This window comes from Pagrus pagrus (genome assembly GCF_965226575.1).
Source record: "Pagrus pagrus genome assembly, chromosome: 7".
Classification (NCBI taxonomy): domain Eukaryota; kingdom Metazoa; phylum Chordata; class Actinopteri; order Spariformes; family Sparidae; genus Pagrus; species Pagrus pagrus.
The window spans coordinates 8427484-8453144 of record NC_140191.1 but is presented as its reverse complement, the minus strand read 5'-3'; the positions used below and the strand labels follow the sequence as shown (position 1 = coordinate 8453144).

The 25661-nt window shown below is 44.3% G+C and overlaps 1 protein-coding gene across 1 annotated transcript; it reads left to right on the top strand.

Moving 5' to 3' along the window:
- Positions 1–5491: 5491 nt before the first annotated feature.
- On the top strand, positions 5492–23813 carry fam110d (family with sequence similarity 110 member D). The gene is made up of 2 exons (XM_084356541.1): positions 5492–5593; positions 20546–23813. Exon 2 carries the CDS (start codon positions 21239–21241, stop codon positions 22595–22597), a length of 1359 nt encoding a protein of 452 aa, XP_084212667.1. The 5' UTR covers positions 5492–5593; positions 20546–21238; the 3' UTR covers positions 22598–23813.
- The last annotated feature ends 1848 nt before the right edge of the window (positions 23814–25661 follow it).

Sequence of the window (25661 nt, the reverse complement as noted above, 5' to 3'; positions counted from 1 at the left end):
CCCAGGAGATGACGTGCCTGGTGACAAAAACTGCATCGTGAGAGCACTCATGATACATTAAAGCCAAAAAATGCATCCCAGAGGGTCGCAAGTGTCTGCAAGGTCAAAGTGACATGACAACATCAGACACCTCCCTTCACAGGGGTACCCTGTCCTGGGTTTCAGCCCGTCTGAGCACACCTGACCGCAGAGGACCTTGTGAAGTTATGAGTCATAAAACCAAAACACTCTGCTGAAAGATGCTAAAACAGTCCACACAGCTGAGTTTCATCACATTACACTTCTTCATCATCTGATCCATTGTTAATAAAAAAAGACAGTTGAAAAAGTGCAGCTGATTTAAAAGCCTGAAGCTGACAACGTGTCAAGCATCCACCTCTTCCTCCCTGTGACCTCAGAAGAAGGTCTCACTTTCTGAATCGAAACCACAGCTAGATTTACTCCAAAGCAAGAGAAAGAGGACAAAAACAGATATTAACAGGATGGGCCAAGCACAATATCCTGAGAAGAGAAAAATCAGTGCCAGTGAGAGACAATGAAGCATATCCAGGACGAAAATGAGAGAAAACAATCCCTCCTTAATCCTCCGTCCTGTTTTTAGTCCGTTCACAAACCAGAGAAGCGTTTTTCATTCCAAGACAAATGGGCGCCATCGAGCTTGTGCGATACCACGATAGGTTAAGATGCCCGAGGCCCCTTTTTATTGTCGAACTCGACCTGCAGAAGGCAAAGTGTTACATCAGTGGGTACCTCAGACGATTACCTCTGTGCCTCCAAATAGCCACCATATGGCTCACAAGGCCGTCATCAGCTACAGAGATGCCAACAAATGGTCCAAGATGGGCCGAGGCAGGAAGCTGGCCACGGTACGGCTTCCTCCCTTTGAAGTGTCATTAATCCTCAAGCCTGTGTGTGTCTGTGTGTGTGTGTGTGTGTGTGTGTGTGTGTGTGTGTGTGTGTTCTTGTATTTCTATTTTTGCAAGGACCAATTTGAGTTTCAGAGCTGGAGACTGAGGATATATTGGTCACTGTTTTCCCCGAGGACTGTTGTGATATTTTATGTTTTTCTTATTGTCAACAAATCTAAAAAAAAAAAAAAAGACCAAAACCAACAACGTGTTCGTCCGCCTCGCTCGGTATTCTGACTTCTTGTATCCAGTCCTTGGCGCTGTGCCCGAGGCGCAGCGGTTCCTACCGAACATAAATGTTTAAAACCGGCCCACAAATATATAGTTCTGTTTTTAAAAAAGGCTCAGCAATCCCCTAAAACAGCTGAGCACTGTAGTTTACAGCAAACAGGAGTGATTATTGAATTTGATGGGGACTATTTTCAGCGGTGGATCGATACGTGTTTGTATCACAGCAGCAGGAGGGCGAATGTGGGATCAACTCAAAATAAACTTCAGGATCCTCGGTCGTGTTCATAAAGAAATGTCCTTCAGCTCAAGTGTGGCAAGGTGACATGTTTTAAAATACTCTGGACGACAATGGAGCGCTATGGTACAGAAGAATACGCTATATAAGGCTTCGACTACACAAACATTATGTAACTTCTGAGAGAGGTCGAGTCACTGTTGGTTCACGTCTTCTCAGGAGGTTTGTGGACGATAAGAAAAAATACAGAACATCGTATTTATTCTTCAAAGAGTTTTACAAGACAAATTTACAAAAACATGTTTCAAGTTCAGGAGATATCTGCTCATAATGATGGAAAGTAACTAAGGAAATGTACTCAAGTGCTGTACTTAAGTACAATTTTGAGGTACTTGTACTTCATACTTTCACTTCACTGCATTCTGGAGGCAAATATTGTACTTTTTACTGACTTTATTTACTTGATAACTTTAGTTACTAGTTATATATTTTATCAGGAATCAGATTGAATTCAAACAAACAAAAACACTGATAATTTAAAAAATGCGTAATATCGGATCTGATAATCCTCCAGGTGGGTAATCGATCGACACACAGTATCTACATACATGAACATATAGGTATACTTACTGGCTACTAGTTGTACTTTCTATACTTCAGTACATTAAATATCAGATACTTTAAAACTTTGTAAAAGTACTATTCATGTGGGTGACTTCCTTTTACCAAAGAAACATTTTAACACAATATCTTTACTTTTACTCAAGTACTGTAAGACCTTTAGGTACTTTTTATAACACTTCCTGTTTCTAAGATTCTTGCCACCACTGAAGTATCACAGAAGTCAATGAAATTAAGTCTAATTAAGAGTATCCTGATTACTCTGGACAATCCACAGACCTCACTGTTACCAGTGTTCACTGGAGCTCATTTCTACTGAAGAAACAGCCTCTATTAGAGTTGACTCTTTTAATCTAAAACAGCCCTTTTATGAATAATGTCCCTCAAAAAATGTTCTCACTCTCTCAAAACTCAAACTGCTCCTCACAAACACAGAACAAGAGCAGTGACACGAACACACCGAGGGACGAGCGACCTACACATGTATAAGTGAAGTGTTCCTGTGCAGCTCAGAGCTCCTAAATGGTAAAATCAATATTTAACTGAAATGACTTGTTCAGAGGATTAAGTATACATAACTGTGGACATATGTCTGTCTGTCGAGAGGCTTTCAGGCATCGTGGGAAGACAGAAAGTTCATAAAAACCTCACTAATATATCTCAGATTTTTTGTGGGTATCCAGTTTCCTCGTGTTGGATAACTGGTGTAAACAGGAGCTGCGTGCAGAGGCCTTCATCCCCGTCCCCGAGGAAACTGGTGCAAAGACAGCTTACGGCAAAAAAAGCTGAAGTTTTTGAATAAGAAGATGAATTTAAAATGGGCGTCTATCCCTTAAATGTGCCAGAGAGAGATACTTGAGGAGTATCACACGTCATAAACTGCTTTTATGAGTCACAGCGCTACGATTTCAAGATCTACGCAACTGTGATCCTTCAGTATAAACTGAGGAAGACTCACCCAAAGAGAGCTTGATGCACACTGCAGGAAACTGCATCTTATCATGTCATTTCTATCATTACTGAGCTTTAAAGGTAGTTTCTTTAACTTGTTAAGTAAAAATAAGCTTGTTTTTCATCATTTAAAATGATCTTGTTGAAGCTCTCTGTCTGATCCCTCACATCTGACACGATCCAGATCCTTCTGGATCCTGGATGTAACCCAGTTGTCTCCCTCGCCCTCTCAGTACGTGATCTTTCACAGCCTTTTCCGGATTATCACCCCGAGTTAACAGGGTCCTAAACAGCTGACTGGCACCAGGAATCGCGCTAGGAATTAGCCACCTGCTACGTCAACCGTCCGCAACACGTACTGTAAGCAGCGAGGAGAGATGTAGCTGCACAGGAAGTGTCCTCCTGGGGGCAAATATAGCGTCAAACGGGGTTGAGGTCGCTCGCCACCTCGCACACAGCGCCCAGCAGGAAGCGTGGCTTCCTTGAGTCGTGGCTGCGGGAGGTCAGAGGTCGGGTAACGGGATCAGCGGATCGTGTTACTGCACCCAGATGTGGCGGTGGACGGCCGTGGCTCCAGTCTGGAGGTGCCCCAAATGTGGCGTGACTGCCTGCCTCGCTCGCTTGTGCAGAAACAGGAACTTCTATTTTGAGAAATGCCATTCCTCTGTGATACGGGAGTGTATTGATCTCTGTTTTTAAAGCCTCTATTCTTTGCTGAGCGTGCTTTCTATTTTTAAACCTCGCATTGAGACAGTTTCCTAACTTGGAACGTCAGTTGAACACTTTTACTGCACAGAGCTGCTTCACAGGGACAATATAAGTTAAGTGTGTATGTATGTATCGCGTGAGTCTTAGCTTGTTTATGTTCTCAGTGAAATATTTCCAGTGGCTCTGTGTTGTGCTGTGCTCCCTCACTCGCCTGTCTGCTCCGTCAAGAGTGATGAGCTTGGGAATGAGAAACAGGTGTGTGCGAAATGCGCGGATCACTCCTTTATCTCTTTCACTCTCGCTCCCGACCCCTCTGAGCCGGGCATGCTGAGCTGTGTTTTATGACAAAGGGGATGAAGGGAGGAGGGCGAGCAGAGGAAAAACACAGAAGGAGAGACGATGATCCCCGAGAACGAAGCAACGCAAGAGTTGGAAAGTTTTTGCTGTTTGTTCTGCGATTTCAGTCGCGTATCGAGGACGACAGCGTGGTGTCATCACGGTGTTTTTAATTAGTAATCGCCCCACAGCTGATCAACAAAGAACTGGGCTGGACTCCAGTGCCATTAGGAACAGGCTGATACTTTAATCTAACTGCATCACACGGGGCGATAACAACATCAATGGGGTGTAACAACTAAAGATGCTCAGATTAGTGAGATATGTGAAGCTGTTCAAGCTAAAAGTCTGCTGAGATAATGTGTGAAGTGCACTGTTAGAAGTGATTAATCAACAACAAAAGAACAATAGGCCGGTGATTAAAGCACAATCAGTCAATCAAACACTGGGCTGACATTAGTTAAGAAGTTGTACAACCATTAAATAAAACTAGTTTCAAACTACTCAGTGGGTTTAGCGACTAATTGATTGCTAATTTTACAAATAAAAAAATAGGCTTATACAGGCTAGCAAATACACATATGGTAGACCTGTTATATGTTAGCACGTTAGCATTGTGTTTTGGGCAAATCAGCAAATGTGACATTGCTAACACAGTAAAGTAATGTCTGCTGAATATGGTAAATATGTTAAATGTTAGCAGGCTCGCCTTGTGTTTGGGGCAAATGATGAAATTTAACAATGCAAACACACACAACTAATATATAGTGAAAAGCCTGACAAATGTTAGCAGGCTAGCATTAGGGCAAATACACAAACGTAATTTTTAAGGAGTTAAGTATAAGTTAATAAGTTGTTATAAAGTAATTTAAAAGATAATTTTCCAGGTCAATAAAGTCCCAGTTTGTAGTAAAGATACTAAAATATCACTGTTGTCTTATATTTCATTAGTTTTATGACAAACTGTGACTCTTTTAATTGACAAACATCAGTTACTTGTCCCTCTCATTCACTACCATACAATGATTTTTCAAAATAAAGCTCCAGGGGGTCCACTGGAGGGGGCTTGACTTCACCTCTTTATAGCATAATGTTAGATTTCCTTCACAGCCATGTGAAAGCTATCCTTATTAATAATTAATCCACAATCAATTACTAACTTATTTATTAAGCAGCTATAAACAGAGCCCTTAGCTGGTGCTCTGAAGTAGCTCTTGACACTATAATAATGTTTATGAAGCCATTATAATGTTATATTTGACACTGTAGCCTCCCCCTCCTTTAATCCACCCCACCACCACCGCTCCTCTCGGCTCCCTGCAGGCCCGACAGGAGTCAGTTTACACAGCCTCATACCTGCCCTCCTCCTCCCTCCTCTTCCTCCCCTCCTCCCTCCTCCTCCCCTCCTCCCCTCCTCCGTGGGGAGGTCGGGACTCCCTCTTGTCTCGCTGCCTCCATGCAGCGGTCCGTCAGTGTGCCAGCAGTCCGCGCAGAGCGCAGAGCGCAGCGCCACGCTGAAGCAGAGCGCCGGTCACAGCGAGGATCTCCGCACCTTTACTGGATTTCAGAGCCGACAGGAGCGGATAACCTGAGCCGAACTAAGGTGAGCTGTCATTTATTAGCGGTTCCGTACGATGTGTGAGTCCAGGTGGGTTTATTCTGGTGAAGTTTTCGGGTGTGAAGTGATTCATCCGATCGGTGATCCTGCGGACGCTTCTCCGTCTTTATTGACAAGATGTGGCAGATACAGATGACTGATACCAGATCTTATAATAATGCTGTGGTGAAGTGACGTGTCTGCCCCCTTTTTTTAAATTTACTGCAGGATCACTTGAGTTTGTCTTCTTCAGATTCATGGCTGAGATCTTTATGGTGTGTTTACGGTCTTGTGATGGATGTCAGGCTTTTTTTGTATCCTTGAACAACAGCAGGTTTTGATCCACCTCAAAACAAGTGCGGCTATCTATCATCTGCCATGTGAACCTGTATATGTCCCTGGTTTATCTCCAGTCCGGTCAGAGAGAGCTGCATGGGCAGTGACCACTGTGCTGTGATTAACACAGAGGTTTACACCATCTCAACTCTGGATATTTACATCTGGATGAAATCAGGTTGGGGTGGGGAGCGGCTCAGATGAGGCTCTGGCTTCCAAACATCTAATCAGGGTCGAAAACGTTTTGTGATCTTCAACTAAATTAAGCACTTTTCCTGTCAATCAGTTCATTCTGACGCATACATGTACTCACAGTAAAGCCTAAGACTTGTTACCTGAGAGCTGACAAAGGAACAAAAGTAAGTCGGAGGCCTGAGGGGTCATAACACAGCACGCCTACTCTAAATCTGAAAGCACTGTAAAGGCTCCACAACCCCCCCCCCCCGCCCTGCCCTCGGGGTCGACTCCACCTTGACCCCACCTCTCCACTGATATGTTTAAGGCTGCGTTGGTTTGATCACTGTGGGGTCAGGAGCATAAACAACTTAGCAGCCAGACTAAACAGACCACACATGTCCTCTAAACACATTCGCTCTGAGAGTCGTAGGTGAGCACGTGTTGGTTTGCAGCAGCAAGAAGGTTTAATTCATGCTTCTTGATGCAGATCAGAGACTTGGCAGCGCTGAAGCTCTCCAGAGGGAGAGGTGGTCTGTTGGCGTCCTGCATGAGACTGAAGTTAGCTCAGTTAGCTCCGTTAGCTGTGCAGCTAGTGGTCCAGACTCTAACCTCGGAGCATTAGGGGGAGTGTTGTTCTTGTTTACGCTGCTAGCACGGGAGGTTTGGCAGGGGCTTGCTGGTTAGCATGCTAACTATTGTAAATATCCCTGTAGCTTCATACATAGATGTCTTTAACACAACGTCAGAACTGTGTTTGTTTTTCTGATATTCTGAATTTTAGCTTATTTTTTAATGATTTAAACTGTTATTCTTACATATTGTGCCTTTAAAATATATAGGATATATTTTTGTTTTGGCAAATTAACAAGGGTAACAATGCTAACTCACTAAACTAACAGTGAAAAGCCATCTGGTATAACTGCTAAGCATGTTAGCATTAGTGAAAACAACAAATGTTACAATGCTAACTTACTAAACTAGCTCAAATTTCCATTTTTAGGAGCACTTTAAAGAGTTCCCGTACATGTTAGCTTAAAAGATCAACAATATGGGATATATTGTGTTTCAATGCTAAGTCTCTAAATTAATAGATAGTGAATAGCTATATTGTAAAGCTGCTAAAAGTAACAATGTTAGCATTAGCAAATTAACAAATGTTATAATGCTAACACGCAAACTACCTCAGTGAATCTTGTAGACATTAGCATGTTAGCATTGTGTTTGGGGGCAAATTAGCAAGTGTTACAATGCTAACATGCTAAACTATTAGACAGTGAAAAGCCATATTGTAAAACTGCTTAATGTTAGTAGCATTTTGGCAAATTAACAAATGTAACAGTAGCTTGTGAGCTATCTAGTAGCTCCAATTTCCATCTTTTAGGAGCATTTTAAAGACGTCTCTTAAAAGATGAACCAGAGAAGATAAAATCACTGCTTTCGTCACAGCTTGTGCATCATCACCTTCAAGGTGCTCGTTAAAAGGAAAACACGTCATACGTGACGTAGAGGGATTATTAGGAAGAAGGCTCCGGCTCCTCCCTACCTTCCCTCGAATCCACTTTTGTTTGCTTTGAAAGTTTTAATCCCACAAATCGGACCTGGCTCACGTCCCTGCCCGAAAGCTACAATGACTCATAGATCATAAACACCCCCGACCAACATCAATCCTTCACGCTGCACATGTTTAAACGCAGGATACAAACATCTCTCCGACTCAATACCTACCTGCAAAATTACAGTGTGGAGCAGTCGTAAACATCCCTCCCCTCCTGTTTTTTTATTTTCTCCCCTGATTCATGCGGCAGTGCGCTAATTTTTCCAGCTGTAATACGGCTGCAACGGTGTTTGATGCTGATCCCGGCCGAGCAGACGAGAATACGTCCCCCCGGGGGCGCAGAGCTGCTCGCTGCAGCCTCCGTCTGGGGTGTTGACAGTCGGCCTGACATCATTAACATGACTAAATGAAATGTAATTTAGGTCTTTGCCTTCCCGCTTGGCTCATGGCACTGGCAAGTGATATTGATGACGATGGTGTTGATGGTGCAACGCTTCAGCGGAGCCTGCAGGATCATGTTGACTTTACGACTTTTTTGAAATGCACTGATTCGTGCATCAGAAGCTGCAGCCACCAGATCACAGGTCAATCAGTTGAATATACGATGGGATATAAAGGCACACCGGGGTTTTCCTTCTCCTCTTTTTGTTTTTTAGTCAACACTGGGTTTTTTTTGAGGCTCTACAAGTGTATAATCTGATCGGTTTGAGCCACATCAGTGCTGACTTGCGGGGAACAGGCGGAAGCCGCAGGACGTTTCATGGTTTCTTCACAATGTGTTTCTTATCACTTAAAGTTCAGCAGCACCGCAGCCACATTCGAAGGCAATGGAAACATCACATTTTAAACATTTGTTCTGTTTAATCCATGTTTTTGTTGCACGGTTTTGATGTAAAGACCCTCGAGTTATGGCGGGAAGAAGCATCGAGTTTCTAATTAGAGCGAGAAAATGTACCCTGCTTAATGACATCATCTTCCCCCTGGCAGTGTGTCGGAGGAGTGTCTGAGTGTGTGTTGCTGAGCAGCAGCTGGTTTTAGACATTTGACGTTCACAACACTTCAAACACACACACACACACACAAACAGTGAGGCTTATAATTTAGCTTTATTGCTCTTTGTCGCCTTGTTTTGGGGGCCGCTGCGCCGACGCTACCTGGGAACTTCCTCGCTCACCGTTTTCAGGAAGAACGGTTTGAAAAAGAGGAAGAAGTTGTGAGAAATGTCGTCTCAGTTACAGCGAGCAGCAACACATCGAGGCAGGCACCCTGTGATAGAGTAATACCCACTCTTACGAAGGATTACTGGCTGAAACGAGAAGTAAAACCTACCATCTATGTACCGAGCTGGTGTCTCTTCTGCTTTGTAAACATCAGAGTGTGTAATCATACTCGCCGAAGTGATCGTTTCATGAGAAAAGACATATTTTTCAAAATTGATGAGCTCAGAGTGAAGCTCTTTGCAGTGAAACGTTTACTTGTTGGCTTATCTCTTAAAGATTTATGACGCTGCACCCCCGAGAAATGATTCTTTACCCCGACTTGCTGGAAAACAGCCAACTGAAAATGATTTTTGCTACCGATGAGGCCGGAGATTTTTAAAAATGGATGTATGTTGTGTAACAGGTTACCAAACTCCGACATGATGTAATGTACTTTTTTAAAATGATAAATCAGCAAATAGGCTAATTACCCTTAGTAGCTAGTTAGCTGATTTACAAGCTAAAAGGTCTTTGATTGTTGTGAGCAGTATGTGCTTTGTCAACAGGTTTGACAGCTAGAGTTTTGTCTAATTGTGCAAACAACCTAAATGGCTAATAACATTAGTAGCCCTGCCAGTTAGTTGACTTATAAGCTAATTAGCTGATATCTGTATAAAGGTTTTTGATCACTGTGAGCAGAATTGGCTTTCTATTTTTTGTGGATCTTTTACATTTTAACTTTTTAAGGATTTTGACTAATTTTACAACCCAGCTAAAAGGATAACAACTTCAGTAGCCTAGCTAGTTTGCTAATTTACAAGCTAGGCTAAACCTTTTGAGAAGGTTTTTGATTATTGTGAGCAAAATGTGCATTCAACAGCTAGCTAAAAGAGTTTTTGTTAATCATACAAACAAACTTAAAGGCTAATAACCTTAGGGACCTAGCTAGTTAGCTGACTGACAAGCTAATTAGCTGTTATCTTAAGTTGTCATGTTAAAGTGTTAACAAAAATGTGCTTTGTCTCTTTTGTGGACTTGTTTATTGGCTATTTTCACAGTTTATTGACTATTTTAACAGTTTGAACCACTAGCTGAAAGAGTTTTAGGCAATTTTTCTCATGTGAAAAATTGCCTTAAACTCTTTCAGCTAGCGGTGATAAAAGTGATAATTTAGAGGAGAATGTAGCTCTTTGCTAGCAGGAGTCAACATTAGCATCAAATGTTTACATCTAATTCTTGAGCCATAGTCAGGGGCCTCTCTCTGAGGCCTGAAGTCTGTTTTCTGCTCTTACATCACTCTCATCTCCTCGGGCTCATAACTGAATCCATAATTTATTACGAGCACCCGAAATCATGAAACCTGATCTGACAGATCTCCATCTCCTGACAGTCCCCCCGTGTGTGGCTGACAGCTGTGAGAGCAGCCCTTCTCGCCGTTGCTCTCACATCCCCGTAATTGTTCACAGTGCGACCGGGCGCCTCTGTAGCTCTGCCACATCCCATCACAGTCAAGCGTGCCGCGCTGCGTCCGCTCGACCGTGAGGAAGACGACACAGGCCCTGGACATTCCCCTCCGACACAGGAGGGGACCGTCGATCGCAGCTCCCGCTAACTCTTCGGGCTCTCTCCAGATGTTTTCTGATTCTGACAGGAGCGAGCGAGGAGGAGGAGGAGGAGAGGGACGGACCGGAGGGGTCTCTTCTTCGTGGCACTCTGGGGTGATGTTTGCAGGGGAAAGCAGGTCGGTCGGTCGGTAATGAGAGAAGACAGCTTGCAGGTTCAGCAGAGGTTAACAGCTAAGCGTAGATGGCAGCGAGGAGAAACAGGAGAGCTCAGTCGAGATTTTTGGGGATTGTTTTCTTGTAATCAAAAGGTTTTCACGCTTGTTTTGTGTTGAGAAGGATGCAAAAGATTCATGTTGGAGTGAAGGCCCTGTCTGTAGAAGTGTGGTGAAAGTTGTTTGCTTGTGTTTGAGCCTACACAGTCCTGGAAAAGCAGATTTTCATTGTTAGACTCTTAAATAATAATTAAGGGTCTTTCTTTTCCCCGAGCTTTAACTTATTTAGTCACTAATATTTAATATTATAGAGAAACACAAGGTTTTTAGGGGCTTAACCTTCAAGTACTTTTTTGGGGCGCCTGATTCTCCTGTACTTATTTAGTTTTTCATATCCTATTCTAGCCGGCAGCCTCGCACTGTTTGATTCAGTCTCATTTAAAGTCCCAATTTTACATTTGCTTCGTCTGAGAACGGATGAATTTGCCAGAATCTTTTGAAAAACTCAGACAGTTTAGATTTTTCTTCCAGATCTACTTCGATCGTTTACATCCGACAACCAAAGTAGGTCGACTACAACCATCGCCCATCGGCTCAGAGGAAGAACCGACATGAATTTCCTTTTCTGTGACGTGTTTTTAAAGCGTGCGGATCGGGTTGACGGTTCAAAACTTATATCCAATAAGCAGTATATGAAAAAGAATAAGAAATATCAGGGTTTGTACTATATGAACGTGGTCAAACAGGGTTAAACTGTGATAGGAAATCAATTTGAAGAGCTGGGGAGAGGATGTAGTAGCTCAGTAGGGGACGGGCCGGACGGGGTTTGGCACCGACAGTCACAGATGACCCAGTGTTTGGGGACACAGCACAGCTGGAGCGGCTTTAAGCCTCAACCAACCCCAAACAGCCTCGTCACAAGTCCTCACAAGTCGGTGTTAACCTTTTACTGCTCACATCAGCGACATGTGTCGAGGAAATGTTGCGTGAGGAGACCTCCGCTTTCCAAGAATCACCCACATCTCCTTCTCCAGCGTCCAGATCTTCATTCATTCACTCGTTTTTCTCGATCTTAAAACAAAACTCAACTGCAGCGTCGACGTCTTGTTGCTTTTTATCTCTACGGGACGTCTCAGTCTGCTCACATGCAGGTTTACAGGTGTGTGATTTAACACCGCAGACCACGTTTTGACATTTTTAGTTGCTCTTTTGCGAGTCTAACATCCACCGAAGCGTCTTTTATCGCTGCGTCGAAGCCGACATATGTCTGGCGGGGTTAAAAAATGTGCCGACTTGGTGAAATAAAACATCTGGCAGCTGGCCAGACAGTGCTGTCTTTCAGAGCGTTCTCACCAGCTGAGAGCTTAATGAGGGTTCACAGTGTGGGAACAGGCCTTCATCATTTAAGACTCTGGGAGAGATTTGAGGGATGTGCCCAGATTTCTGCCGATGCACTGGACTGTATAAACAGCCTGAGGACAGGGGAGAGATCTGCGTTACCCTGAGTTGCAATGTGCGTTTCACAGTCCTGGGCTGTGCTGCACACACACACACACACACACAGTAGGTCACTGTGGTTTGTACTGCTGGTCACATAAGCCAGGCTGGCATGTGGAGGCAGCAGCAGCAGCAGCAGCAGCAGCAGCGGTGGTCATAATTTACTAAACAATGCCGTCCAGAGCCGGGACGTCGACTTGATGTAGTCCAGATAAGGACACAAACACACCCTGTTACTCTCCTACGTGACATTTGTTTCGATATATAACTGTTTAACTGGGATTGTCGTCTGTCGAGCTCAAGGAACAAGTGCTACAGGTTGTCGTGTCCTGGTGGCCGGTCGTTAAACTGCAGCTTGTGTGGAGTGTTTGGGTTCAGGACTGCAAAACAAAGAGCTGTAAGGCAAAATATGTAAAAGCAACACTGAACTCAACCACGTAGGGCTACAATGGTTAATGAGGTGATTATTTTCTTAACCTTCTGGTGTAGAAAATGTCAGAAAATAGCAAAAAACAAGCTCAATTTGACGTCTTTTTGCACATTTTGTCCCAACAAACTAACAAATGTGCATATTTTATGAGTTCAAATTTTTTACTTTTTTACTGTGCCACTTTAAAACTTTCATTTACATGTGTGCTAAGAGAGCATAGAGGAGCTTTCTGAGCCACCATCAGGACACATTTCTTATTGTTTAATAGACTCCACAGATGAGAGCAGTCGTACAGAGACATCTCCAAACGTTTATACCCTATTAAGGCATGTTGCTCCACTAATTTCCTACAAAAGTAACATAAAAAACATTACCTCCAGTGTCTTTATGGATCCTTTGCTGCATCATTTGAGCGTTTGGATTTGATAATAGAGTTTTTATGTGAGGATCCAGGTTTACGTCATCTCCCTGTAAGTGCATGTGTTCACTCGTCCATATTTCACTCATCGACAGCGACGTATCACCGCTGGGCTCAACATTCCCGGGCCGGGAGGCACGTTCAGGTGTTTCTGTGTTACGGTGTGCATTATTAGGTTTTCTGGCACACTGCAGCTGGTGAAGACATCATCATGAGAGACTCACTTCTTCCAAACTTTGATCCAAAATGAGATTTTCCATGAAATTATCACCCTTCATTATCTAAAACTGAATTTAAGCCACATGTTCAAGTCAGATCCTGGGAAGACTCAGGCAGTTTGAGCCCAGACTTTCATAGGAAATGCTCGAGTAAAGACGCAGGTGAAAAAGTAAACAGTGACTCATAAAACTTTATAGGTCAGAGCTGTTTAATTATCAACAGTAACAGCGCTCTTCCTGGACTCTTGGCTGGGACGAAGGAACTTGTCCGGTCTGTTGATAAAAGCAGGAATAAATGCCAACACGTTATCTCGGCAGACGTTATCAGTGTTAGCTCTGCAGGGGTGTGCAGTGTTGATAAAGGTCCCACTTACAGTATAATGGCTGTTATCTATGGGGCGACTACATCACGTGTTGAAGCAGCCACTGAAATTGCAAGCTAGCAATTATTGATGCATGATGGCTGATGGCTCACAAATACACCTAAAATGATAGTGAGCACAGGAGCTAAATAGCTTTTTAACTGTTTATGTGCCATCTCACAAGCCAGTTGGCAAATAATTAGCTTGTTAGTTGATTTACTTGCTCATTAGTTGTGTTTTAAAGTGCTGAATGTAAGATTTTTCTAGTTTTAACAGCCCAAAATGTACACTTTTATTTAGTAACTCTAGTGGCTAGTTAGCTGCGTTACATGCTAGTTAGCTGTAGCCTTCTAAACAGTTAATTTTATGATTATTGTGAGCAGAATATACTGTCTACCTTTTGTGGACTTAGTTTCAACAGCTACCCAAAAAAAATTCAGCTAATTTTTCAAATCAGCTAACAGGCTAACAACCGTAGTAGCTAGTTAGCTGATTTACAAGCTATTACCTTTTATTATTTTAAAAGGTTTTTGATAATTGTGAGCAGAATGTGAATGAATCTTATTTATATTGTGTCCCTTTTTAAAAAAACAAAACAGTTTCAACAGTTAGCTTAAAAAGTTTTGTCTAATATTACAAATGAGCTCATATGCTAATAACCTTAGTAGCTAGTTAGCCGATTTACAAGCTAATTAGCAGAATGTGCTTTTGTAGACTTGTTTATATTTTTAACTTTTTTACCTGAGTTGCAACAGCTAGCCAAAAACATTTTGGTTGGACCAGCTAATAGGCCAATATGCTTATTAGCTGATCGTTAATTAGCCAAGCCACTTAGCCCACTTGATTTACCGGCTAATTAACTGTAATACTGTCATATAGCCAGCTTGCAAATAGACCCAACATGTTCCTGAGAGGCACATACCTCATCTCTGTCATCTCACAGTCTGCAGGCCTGGCATCTTTGGCTCAGCTGTCTCTACGTGGTTTTACTTTGAATGACAAAAGAGCTGCAGCGGTGATTTAAGAGCCCATCTTGTCCTTTTTTACGGTTTGGGTGGAGGTCTATTCAGGTCGGGGGGTCCCTTAAGTCGTCCCAGGTGGCCTAACTGCTGCTCCACATGAATGTGGAGAAAGCCCAAAGGTAGCCTCGAACCGTAGATCAAGCGGCTAATGGCGTCCTCACAATGGTGATGGGATTTACAATTGGCTACCAGGCTTTTGTCTTTGAGGGGACAGTAGCTCTAAGTGTCCTGTGGCTCCACCGTGTTTGTCTTCTCCCCTCCCTGACTAATGAGGCGGCGCAACCAGGTCAAGACGTATCTGTAGACCTGGAGGAGAACCTTTTGTTGTGGCCCATTAATAATGCAAAAGAAAGGCCGGTACGTCTCTTTGTCCGCATAATAGAAGACGACACCTCCTTTTCTTCGGCCCGTAACAGACATCTTGAGGTCCCGTCTCTGTAGTGTCGGCTAATGACCGAACCGGACGGAGTCATGAATCGCGGCTCATTAGCACGGGCCTCACACCACGGAGAATCGATGTGCACAGATGCTGCGTCACGACATAAAAGCATCTTTTGAATGAGCTTCTGGTTAACGTTTGAACACTTCAGTCCATTAGAGATGATTGTTGGTCTGTGCCAGGTGTTGGTATAAAGAAAGAGGGGAAGGAGACAGTAGAGGTGGCCAGTTGGTTCCTTGTCAGCAGCAGATGCCTCTCATCTGTCCAGAGATTAATCTGACAGGTAAGCGTGCATGAATTCATCTCCCCGAGAGCTTCAAAGGTGGTCCTTGTGAATTTATTAACCTTCTTATCTTGTGTTTACCTCGCTGGATCACATCATTCACAGAGGAACTTCCTTTAACCTTGCGATCTCGGGCCAGCTGCTTTTTTTCTTTGGGTCCGCCTGGCGAGCTCGGATGAAACATTTCCTGGATTGTTGGGTGTTTAGCTTCTTCGCTTTCACGTCAGGAAAAATAAGCAGAAGCATGCAGTCGAAAGTGCGTACGTGACGGGATAATCGATAACAAAAACGGGTCGAACGCATGGAGCGTAAACAATGCTGTTGATTAAAAGGAGAGCTGGAGTACACAGTGACAGGTCTCTGTCCGAGCATCTTGATGTAGCATGACACGAAACATCTGGTTCCTCTTTAGCTGCATGGGGGCGCTTGGTTAAGCCTCCCTGCAGGCCGGGCCATCCGCTTCACAGGGAGGACACGAGGGAGGGAAGGAAGGGAGACGAGCAGACAGACAGACAGACAGACAGAGGAGTTTTATTAAAGAACAGGGAGTTTGAAGGTGTAAGAGGAGTTTTTTTGGCGAGCTTTTTGAGGAGAGCTTATGCGAGTTAGTGAGAAGTTTTAAACATCTGTATGACAGTTAGTTCAGAACAACTAGCAGCAGATCGGATGGGAATTAAAAAGGACAAGTGGAGGTCTGTGCGAGACTCTGAGCGACGCTCTCTCGTGGTTGCTTTGCTTAACATCCGTGCTAACGTGATGGACACATGGAAGTACGTTACGGTGATATCGTTTGGAAACGTACGTTTCTATTTTCATATGTAAAGGGACCATAAATGAGCCGTAACACTGTTGCATGTGTGGATGTGCTGAACTCGCAGCTACAGAAGGAAAAAGCAGTGATGCTAAACTTTAAAATGGACATTTTTTTGTCGTGTGACAGAGGATTAGGTAGATTGTAGACTAACGGTTCCCACACTTTTGGTTTTGTGGCCCTCCCAGGCCCTTATCACGAGCTGCTTAAGTCTCTGAACTGTGACCGCGTTAAACAAAGGAAAAGTCAGGAAAAAACCTACTTCTTCTTCTTCTGTCCTTCTGTTTTAATCGTATTGTGACCCCCTCAGATTAATCTCGCAACCCCAAGAGGGGAACCTGACCCACTGCTCCATAGCACAATGTGGGTTACTACATAAATAACAGCAGAAATACATGAACGCAATCAGCTCTCAGATACAGAGTAACAGTAAATAGAGCAGGAATGAACAGGAAGAGAGAGTAGGGAGAGAAATGAGAGGGTTAGGGAGGCCCTGTGGCATATACAAGAGATGTGGAGAGATGAAGGAGGGCGGGAGAGCCAGGGGAATTAAAGACACGAGGTTAGGTAAGCGTTAGGAAGCCGTGGGGTCGGGGTGGGGAGGGTTAATGACAACCTACAGCGAGCAGCGAAGGAGGTCGTGTTACGGGAGAAAGATTCATCTCACGCTTTTTTCACAAACCTGGAGATCACAGGAGGAGGTGCAGGCTACTAATTATGGTCAGTGGACCTAATGGTGGCTATTGTTCCCAGTCGAGTCACCGGTTCGAGTCTGTGTGTGTGCGTCATACCTTTTTAATCATGCAAATTTCTTCCCCCCCGATGTATCTCCACTTCCTCTATTTTAGCGTTTCAATAATTCATGTTTGGAGACTTCTTAACATACTTTTATTGTCTATTTTTAGCCGCCGATTCCCACTTAAGACGTCGTCCGTGTCCCATAATGCTGTCAGTGACTCAGATGTAGTCATCTGATGTCTGAGATAACACTCGGAGCGAGAGGTGACCTCTGGAAGTGGCTGGTGAATGTCAGAGTCGATGAGCGCACGCTGTCGTAAACATATGTGGACGCTGCACATATTCTTCTGGATCAGTGTGGGATTAACAGACGCTGTATTCATAGTTATTGCCTCTTATCCTCCGTATGATTTTGCACACTTTACCCCAAGGATCAGGATTAATGACTTTGTTTAGGCTCCTGTGGTGATAATCCTCCTTTAAAGCTTCAGCGGGCTCAGATGTGGAACAGATTGATCCGGAACAAAAGGCGTCCCAATAAAATACCGACACGCCGTAACCTCTTATTCCCACTTCCTCCTCGTCCACACCTGTTGTGAGACATTTTCCCGGCAACTCTTCCTAAACAATGGCGGACTTCCCGGGACTGACAGCCCGACATCTGGAAAAAACAACACACTCCCCCGTCCTCAGTGAATTTATAGTGGCAGGCCATTTGACAGGCTGGAGCTGCTCTGTGAGGAGGTGCGAGACTGAAGGAGGTGTAGATTTACGTGAACGTGATATGTCACCGTCTAATTTAACACGTGGTCGTGGTAGACTGGAGAGTAAGTGCTGGTATTTTTGAGTTTAGTTACTGTGTGTTAGGTTTTGTAGAGGCACAAAGCACTTTAAAATCTATATTCTCAGCATTTTACCCAGTCATTACCTCCGCCGAGAAGGGTTTTGTTTTCGCTCATGTCTGCTTGTCTTTTTGTTGGTTTGTAACCATGATTACACAAAAATTACTGAACATTTTTCCACGAAACTTGGATGGAGGATGGGTCTCAGTCCAGAATAAACCCCATTAACTTTTGGTGCAGATCCTGATAAAATTACAGATCCAGGAATTTTTTTCTCACTTCATTTTAAAGGGGTATTATGTAATTTTGGAGAAGAAATTAACACTCAGAATATTAATAAGGAAATAATACATCTTTTCCATAAGTGAATAAACAAGCTGTTCTCAGAGGAAAGTAAAGTCCACAGAACACTGTTTGAGGCTAGAAAGGTGGCAGGGTCCGCCACATATAAACAAAGTAAAACAGTATGAAATTGTGTTGCCCTTTAAGGTCAGTTTTTTAGACATTTTCATTAATTTTTCAAGGAATAGTTCATGGACGTATGAGTGAGCACAATTTGATGCGGATCCAAAAACAAATCTGGATTTAGTGGATTTAAATGTCTTTCCTCTGATACTGGATTAGGCTTGATTGAATTAAAGGTTGCGCACTGGCGGAGGTATGCGCTCAACTGAGTGCAGTTGTAGTTTAACTTGCTAACAGGTCCTAACTATATTTTATCAAAAGAAATAAAGGAAGGAAGAAAGAAAACTGCGCTCACAAAGACCAGGCCAGTAAAGATATGGAGATTATTTCACATTATGGATGGAGGAGATTCAAGATGAGGGAGGGATGGACTGAGGGAGGGATGAGATATGAAGGGAGGGAGTGATGAAGGAATGAGGGTGGAGAGATAAAGTGATAAAGGAAAGACGGGTGAAGGGATGAGGGAAGAAATCAGGTCGTGGAAGGGTGGATGGAGGAGTACGATGATGGAGGGAAGACAGCAGGGAACCAGGGGAGGCAGGAGGCCACAGTGGTTCCTGTGTTCAAACAAAAGTCTTGAAATGTGAAGAACAGCTTTCTCTTTTCGATTTGATTTGAGTGTCAGTGGGCTAAAGTGCAGTCGTGTTGTCTCGGGCTTGAACACGGCTCATGACCTTTGTCGCTCGTCATTCTGTCGCTCTATTATTTACTATCTTCTAAATCGGATACGCTTTCTAAATAAAACCTGAGATTAAGTGTTTGCGTGCGTTCGCGACTATCAGCGGTGTCGCATGCTTTATCTCGACACACGGATCCTTTTTCCTGCCGGTGGAGGTTGTTCATTGTTTTACCTCATGTGAAGGAAAAGTTAAAATAGCATCTGATACCACTTGAGGCAGACCTGTGGGAACGATAAGCACAACAATATAACACCCTCCTGCTGTCCGGCGCGGCACAAAGAGCATTTATCTCTCCAGATGGACTCGTCGGACATTTCTGAAGGGAGGTGAATGAAATAACAAGCTCCACCTGTGCCTCAAGATGTGTTCATGTCTTCCCAGTTTGCACATTGCGAACTTCTTCTTGTGGACATGAAGACGGTGCAGCAGCCCTCTTTCATTGACAGGGAAACCTCTTATTGCCTCGTGCTGACACACACATGCTCATAAGCTCAGGCGCAAAACTGGAGCAGATACATAAATACACCCATGACCGCATGCACATACACACATACGTGTACACAGACACATGATAAGTGTGCTGGGATGTTTTCATGCTATCAATAGCCCCTCGAGCTGAGCCTATCCCATTATAGACGCGTGCAGCCTTCTCCCCCCTCTCGAATCCTCATACAGCATTAAAAAACACACCATTTCACAGAGTCATGCCTCATGTTTGGTTTAAAGTGTTATTTAACTGTTTTAGAGGCTCGTTAATTTTAAGAACAAGCTGTTTAACTGTGACTATGAAAGAGTTATTACCTCAGAAGTGCGATTGGGTGAGCTAAGCAGCGCTTTAGGGGCGTTGACAACCTCTGGTGTAGTTTTCTGTAGAGATGTTTAAAACTTTAAAAGCTGCATATCTGTCAAAAAGTGAAAGTTTTCTGCGTTAAATTTAAAAATGGTTTCCTTTAAGACTTCTTCTCTGCTTGCCAGGTGTTCTCAGTGATCGGTCTTACAGGATGTTGGATTTGTAGCCAACATGAAACTCCGGACACACGTGCAACAAAAGAAATGCTGAAAAAAGAACTGTTTTGGGCCGTTGCAGCATGTTTGTGTATTTATTTTTGCCGTGTTTCATCAAAGCTGTGCGTGTGTTGTTAATATGTTGAAGATGTTTTCTTATTTACGTGTGTTTTCTTAAGCTGCGGCGCATTCGTCCTTGTTGGCCATCGTAGAAAAACATGGATGCAGACACGTCATCGTCCACCTGGACAACAGACATTGCTCTCATTAATTTATCATCAAGACTCACAGGAAGCTGTTATACAGTCTGGATAACAGAGATCTAACATTTTAAAAATAAACTTGAGCTACTGATGGAGGACAGACACAAATCACCGGAAAAAGATAAAGAAATGCTTGAATAGGAAACATGACCTACATGTGCTTGATGATACGTGCGATATCTGTGTTGACGTTTATGAAATCGTGGCCTGTAGTTGAACCCTTACCTTAGATAGAAGTGGTGTTGTATTTAATATGTGAGGTAGAGGGTAATTAAATGCTTACAGTACATGTGTCAGCTGACAGTGACATGTAACTCCCTCCAGCTTTAAATAAGCTACAATCTGAGCTGAGCTTTAGGGACCGCAGTCCTTTTTCTGCCATCTGGTCTCTTGTCGCTAACGCATCCAACTAAAACCTTCTCTCTCTCTGTATGTTTGCAGGTGAGGTGAGGACAAGGACAAGATCTGCATCTTCCCCATCTGTCCATCAACGAACCCAAGTGCCTCGGTGCCGGCCACCCTCAGGTCACCTCAACCACGACGTGGCGCCAAACAATAAAAGTCTTGACCCGACGTCCCCCAGACGGCCTGCACAGAGCAAATATTTGAGGCCATTATATCTCATTTCTCCCCGGCAAGACATCGCTGAAAAGATCAACAGTGAAGGGTGTTGTTGGGAGACAGAAAGAGAGAAGAAAAAGTGGGGGAGGAAAGAAGTAACCCTTTCAAAGTGCACTCCGCCTGCTATTTCTGCTGCGCTGTGGGCAGGGAGCGTCTCATTTGGGAGTGCTCTTGGCTGACAAAAAAAGGACTTCCCTGTGCCCTGCCTGCCTATCCAAATGCCTGTGTAAATACTGGATAGAGATATCAATTTGTCTGGGCTCTAACATCGCCCAACAAAGAGACTGTAAGCTATCTATAGAAGACCTTACAACAAACCTCGGACTCTGTGGTCTCCTGAATTGCTACCTATCCATTACCCGTCGAGGAGGATTCAAGAGCTGTGAGAACAGGAATGCTCAGAACGCTTACAAGCTTTCACTTGGTCTGAAATCTTCACAGGGCCAAGATCTGACACCAGGAGCTGATTCGGGGGCTGCAGTTTTGATGTCGTTCCCAGCTCGGTGAATCAACATGAAGCCCCTAACGCCAATTGGATCGCCCTCTCCTCTGAGGCTCCTCAACAAGGGTCCGGAGTACCTGCGCAGACAGATAGATGGCGGAGGCCAAGGCCGCTCGATAAGCGCTGTGGAGAGGCTTGAGGCAGACAAAGCCAAGTATGTAAAGAGCCAGCAGGTGATCAACACCAAACAGGAGCCTGTACTGGTCCCCTGTGCCACCCCACCTCCACAGCCCCGGCGAGCCATCTCCGTCCCCGGTAGTCTGACGCCTCGTCTTCCTCCACGACGTTCATCCAACACTCCCTTCTCTACACTCTCCGGCTCCTTCACCTCAAGAGATGAAAATGAAAACGATGACTCCAGGAAGGAGAACAGACGGACGTCCGTTGACGTCGAGGCGCATAACAGGAGCAATGTGAAAAATGCGATGCCTCCCATCCCCAAGACTCCTGGAAATAACGGCTTGGTAGCGCCACACAGTGCGCCCGTGCTCCGAAGAAGCACAGGAAAACGCATGCTCCGGCCGGACTCCCTCCTCATCTACAGGCAGAAGAAAGAGTGCAAGAGCCCCAGCGGTGCAGCAATGGGAGAGAACGGCAACATGGAGGTGAAGGGCTACAGCTTTGTCCGCCGCCTCTTCCAGGGCTCTATGAGGGAGAAGAGTGGCGGAGGCGAAGGCAGAATCCAGAAGATGGTGATCGGTGAAGAGAAAGCGCCGTCACGGGATGGCGACTCCCGCATGTCTTGGACCAATGACAAAGACGCTCCGGATGGCGGGCCGGGGAGCAGGAGGTCTAGTAAAACAGACCAAGAACGCAGCCCGGGGTCGATCCCCAGCCCTGGGTTGAGCCCAATGCTTGAACGGACTAAGAATGGATTTACAAATGGTACCAGCGATGATGTTAATGGTATCACCAACGGCAACCACTCAAGTAATCACGATGATGAGAATGACCCCTGGAAGCGGGCGTCACCCCAGCCCGCACCCAGACGGAAGTTCGGGGAGTTGCAGCGCTCCAAGTCGGACATGCGTCTGCGCTGCTCGGTGGCGTTATCGGAGCAGGAGCATTTCTTCGACTTCTGCGGGCTGGACGGTGACATGATAGAGCGTCTGGGTCGAGAGAACTTCCTCTCCGGCGCCAGCTCCATAGACACACTCTCATTGGCCCTCCGCAGCGTGGGCGGGGACGGCTGCGGCGGCTCAGAGCCCAGCGAGTTCTCCCGGCACTCGGGAGACGGGCTGTTTCAGGAGGAGCTGACCGAGCAGCTTCCCACCGGCGTGTCGATCATTGAGAGAAACGCTCGCGTCATCAAGTGGCTTTACGGGTGTAAGAACGCTGCACGGGAGGGACCCAAAGAGTCTACTGTTTAATAAAGGGACAAGGAACCATTTTGCCATGGACAGCAGAGAGCCTGAAGGTTTCTGATAAGACATTAAATCAGGAGATCAGTGAAGTCACCTGGTGTAGCATTTGCTTCTGCAGAACGTTTCCCATTGTGCAGATATTTGCTGCTGAAACGCACCATGAACCAAAAGTCAAAGTGTTAAATCATCACTGGATTGTACTTGAATTTCAAAAACTACATTCAGTATTGACTGAAATTAGCTAGCAGCTTTGGTAGACAGAGCCGCTGAATGAGATCGCCTTGGGGTTTGTTTCAGCCGCTAATGTCTGCACGTAGGGTTAGCGTCTCATGGCACGTGATTACCTTCGGTCCCTCGTCTTCAACTCCAAAGAAACTGTTTCTTCAAATGAGCGGACAATAACTGCCACAAGTTATCTCCTGTCAAATTGATATATTGTATTTATAGATCCTATGGAAGTATTGTGTGGGTATAAACAGCCCTTTACTGGCAAAAGGAACAATTTCTCCAAGCAAAATGTTTTGTTATCCGTGTGTGTGTGTTTGTGTGCGTGGCTGTTGTTTGGAGTGAACGTCGGCGTCTCTCTCCATTTGTAGCTTTTTGTTTCGGTCGAGCCGGATTCAGAACTGAGCTGAGATCAGCCCCCTGTGAGCCCATCACGAGGCACATAAAGTGTGTGTTAGTCAGGACACGGCGGGACACAGTTCAGTGTCCTTGACACCAACACTCTCACTTAATGATTAAATTAAAATGGAAAACCACTAAGCTATGTTTTTTTTTCTAAACTGGAAAACTGTTGTGTGAGTGTGAAGTGAACCATGAGTACCTCATTCGGATCTGTCCCAGTTTAGTTTGTGTGTTGCTTTTTTTTTTTTTACTCCTTAAACGCAGGCGTTGGAACAAACATGCGAGGCACCCCCGTGGGGTTGTTAATGCACTGAACTGGACAGAGAGAGAGGAAACGAACGATAGAGATGTAGCTTTTTACTCTTAACGGAGATTCATCTCATGTAACATTAAAACACTGAGCTAGATTCAAAAGGAGCACCTGCATCGAGGAAGACGAGGAGCCGTGGCCTGGCCGGTCACTTTCATTTTCATCTCGTTGTCTCATCATCTCACACACTATACACACTGACCGATAATAACGTGTGACACGGTTATTGATTACCACTGCTAATGTTCAGTGCATCTGCAGGTTCCTGTAAGAGCAAAACTCGGATTTCATAAAATAATATATTCACCTTCATAAGTAAAAGGAGCTCAGTATGTCAAAGCATCGCTGCAAAATGTTTTTAGGACATCACTTTCACCATCTGGCAGTTTACAGACGTTTAACCTCCCCAGCTGGCTCAGTCAGCGCCATCAAAACAAGCAGGGGGAGGCCCGAAGCCGCCCTCCTTTCCTCTGATAACCAGAGATCCTACCTCACCTCATCCATCCTTCAGTGATTCTCCCTTTATCTCCATGAAAGGTCATTTCCATCGCTTGGCCCGCACGATGCCACTGAAATATGAACCGGGGGGGGTCTGCCGAGGTATGCGCAGGTCAGACTAGAGAGGTATTACCGAACACAAGGGCACGATATATCTGTACATGTGATGAATTAACACGATTACTTGCAGCTTTGATACGTTTTCTGTAATTATCGTCAGCATGGCACACGCTCCTGAAACTCCCTCAACTGGACTTTTTGTTTCTGGTTTTTATATTTCCCCCGTTAAAAAGCATTTGGTTGCATGTTTACAAAGTGGCTCCGTAAAAGTCTGAATCTCTTTTTTTTATTTGATATATATATATATGAGAGATTTAGTTTTTATTCCAAAGACATTTGTGTATGATGTACACAGCAAATAAACACAAAGAAAGAAATGTTGGTGTGAGGCTCATTTATTTGATGTCTTTCTTGTGTTTTTGGTGTATTATAGCGCACACTGCAGATAAATGATGACACATACACTGATGAAGATCCAGCTGTGATTGAGTCATTCTCTAATCTTCTTAGCTGGTAACGGTCGACCGGGTCTGTGTTGTGACGCCGTCTCGCCCTTGACTCTTTGTTGCCTCCCTCCACCACCTCACGTCTCATTTTTCACATTATCTCAAGTGGCTACGCGCTAATCCTTTTAGCATTCCCTGCATAGCATGCATTTGAGTGAGCTGCAACAGGTTGTGTTCATAAGACAAGGAGGCCTCTGTGTGGTCGAAGTGCGAAACCCTCCGCCCCGTCTGCAGACGCCCTCCTGACACCCGTTGTCTCATCTGTCCTAGTGAGACCTGAGTCAGCTTTTGTTAAGTATAATAACCTAAAGCTGACTCGGGTCAATAAATATCAGGGGATATTCACTGAAATGTCACTAAATTGGTGACGGACTTGGGATTTTTGTTTAAAGAAGTTCAACATTCTTCAAAATGAAGTAAAACACAATGAATACAAGCTGTTTTTGGCTTGTAATACATACAGATAATCTATATATACATATATATTGCAATAATATCATTATCATGAATTCATTTGGCCACTATAATCGTGTGGTAAAACTATATCGTGACAGCCCTCGGCTACTTTAAGGCTCTCTAGTTGAGAGTAAAAAGTCAAGATCGATATCACTCTCGTGCCTGACGATAAATATACATCTACAGCCAGGAGCTGGTTAGCTTAGCATAGCACAAAGACTGGAAATGTCTGTCTGAATGTAACAATACCCACTTAGCCTACCGGTAACCTGCAGAGCTCATTAATTAACAGGTTATATGTATCTGGCTTGTTTAATCTGAACAAAAACTGAAGTGTAAAAGTGACAATTCTGGGTTTGTTGCCTTGAAACCGGTAGAAACTTTTCTTTTTCCTGTGCTTTAAGCTAAAGCTAATTGCTAAGTGGGCTTCATATTCACCATGCAGATGTGAGAGTGGTGTCAACCCTCTCATCTGTCAGAGAGAAAGCGACTGAGCTGACTAAACTTTTCCTTTAAGATATCCAAACGAGCTTTATTCGAGGCTTACGATGTGGATTACAAAATGTCTCCACATCCCAATAAAAATGCACCGTGTCTGCAGTCCGCCTTCGAC

Bases quoted from the DNA above. Each gene is read 5' to 3' on its own strand.
- fam110d (XM_084356541.1), top strand. From the start codon at position 21,239: ATGAAGCCCCTAACGCCAATTGGATCGCCCTCTCCTCTGAGGCTCCTC.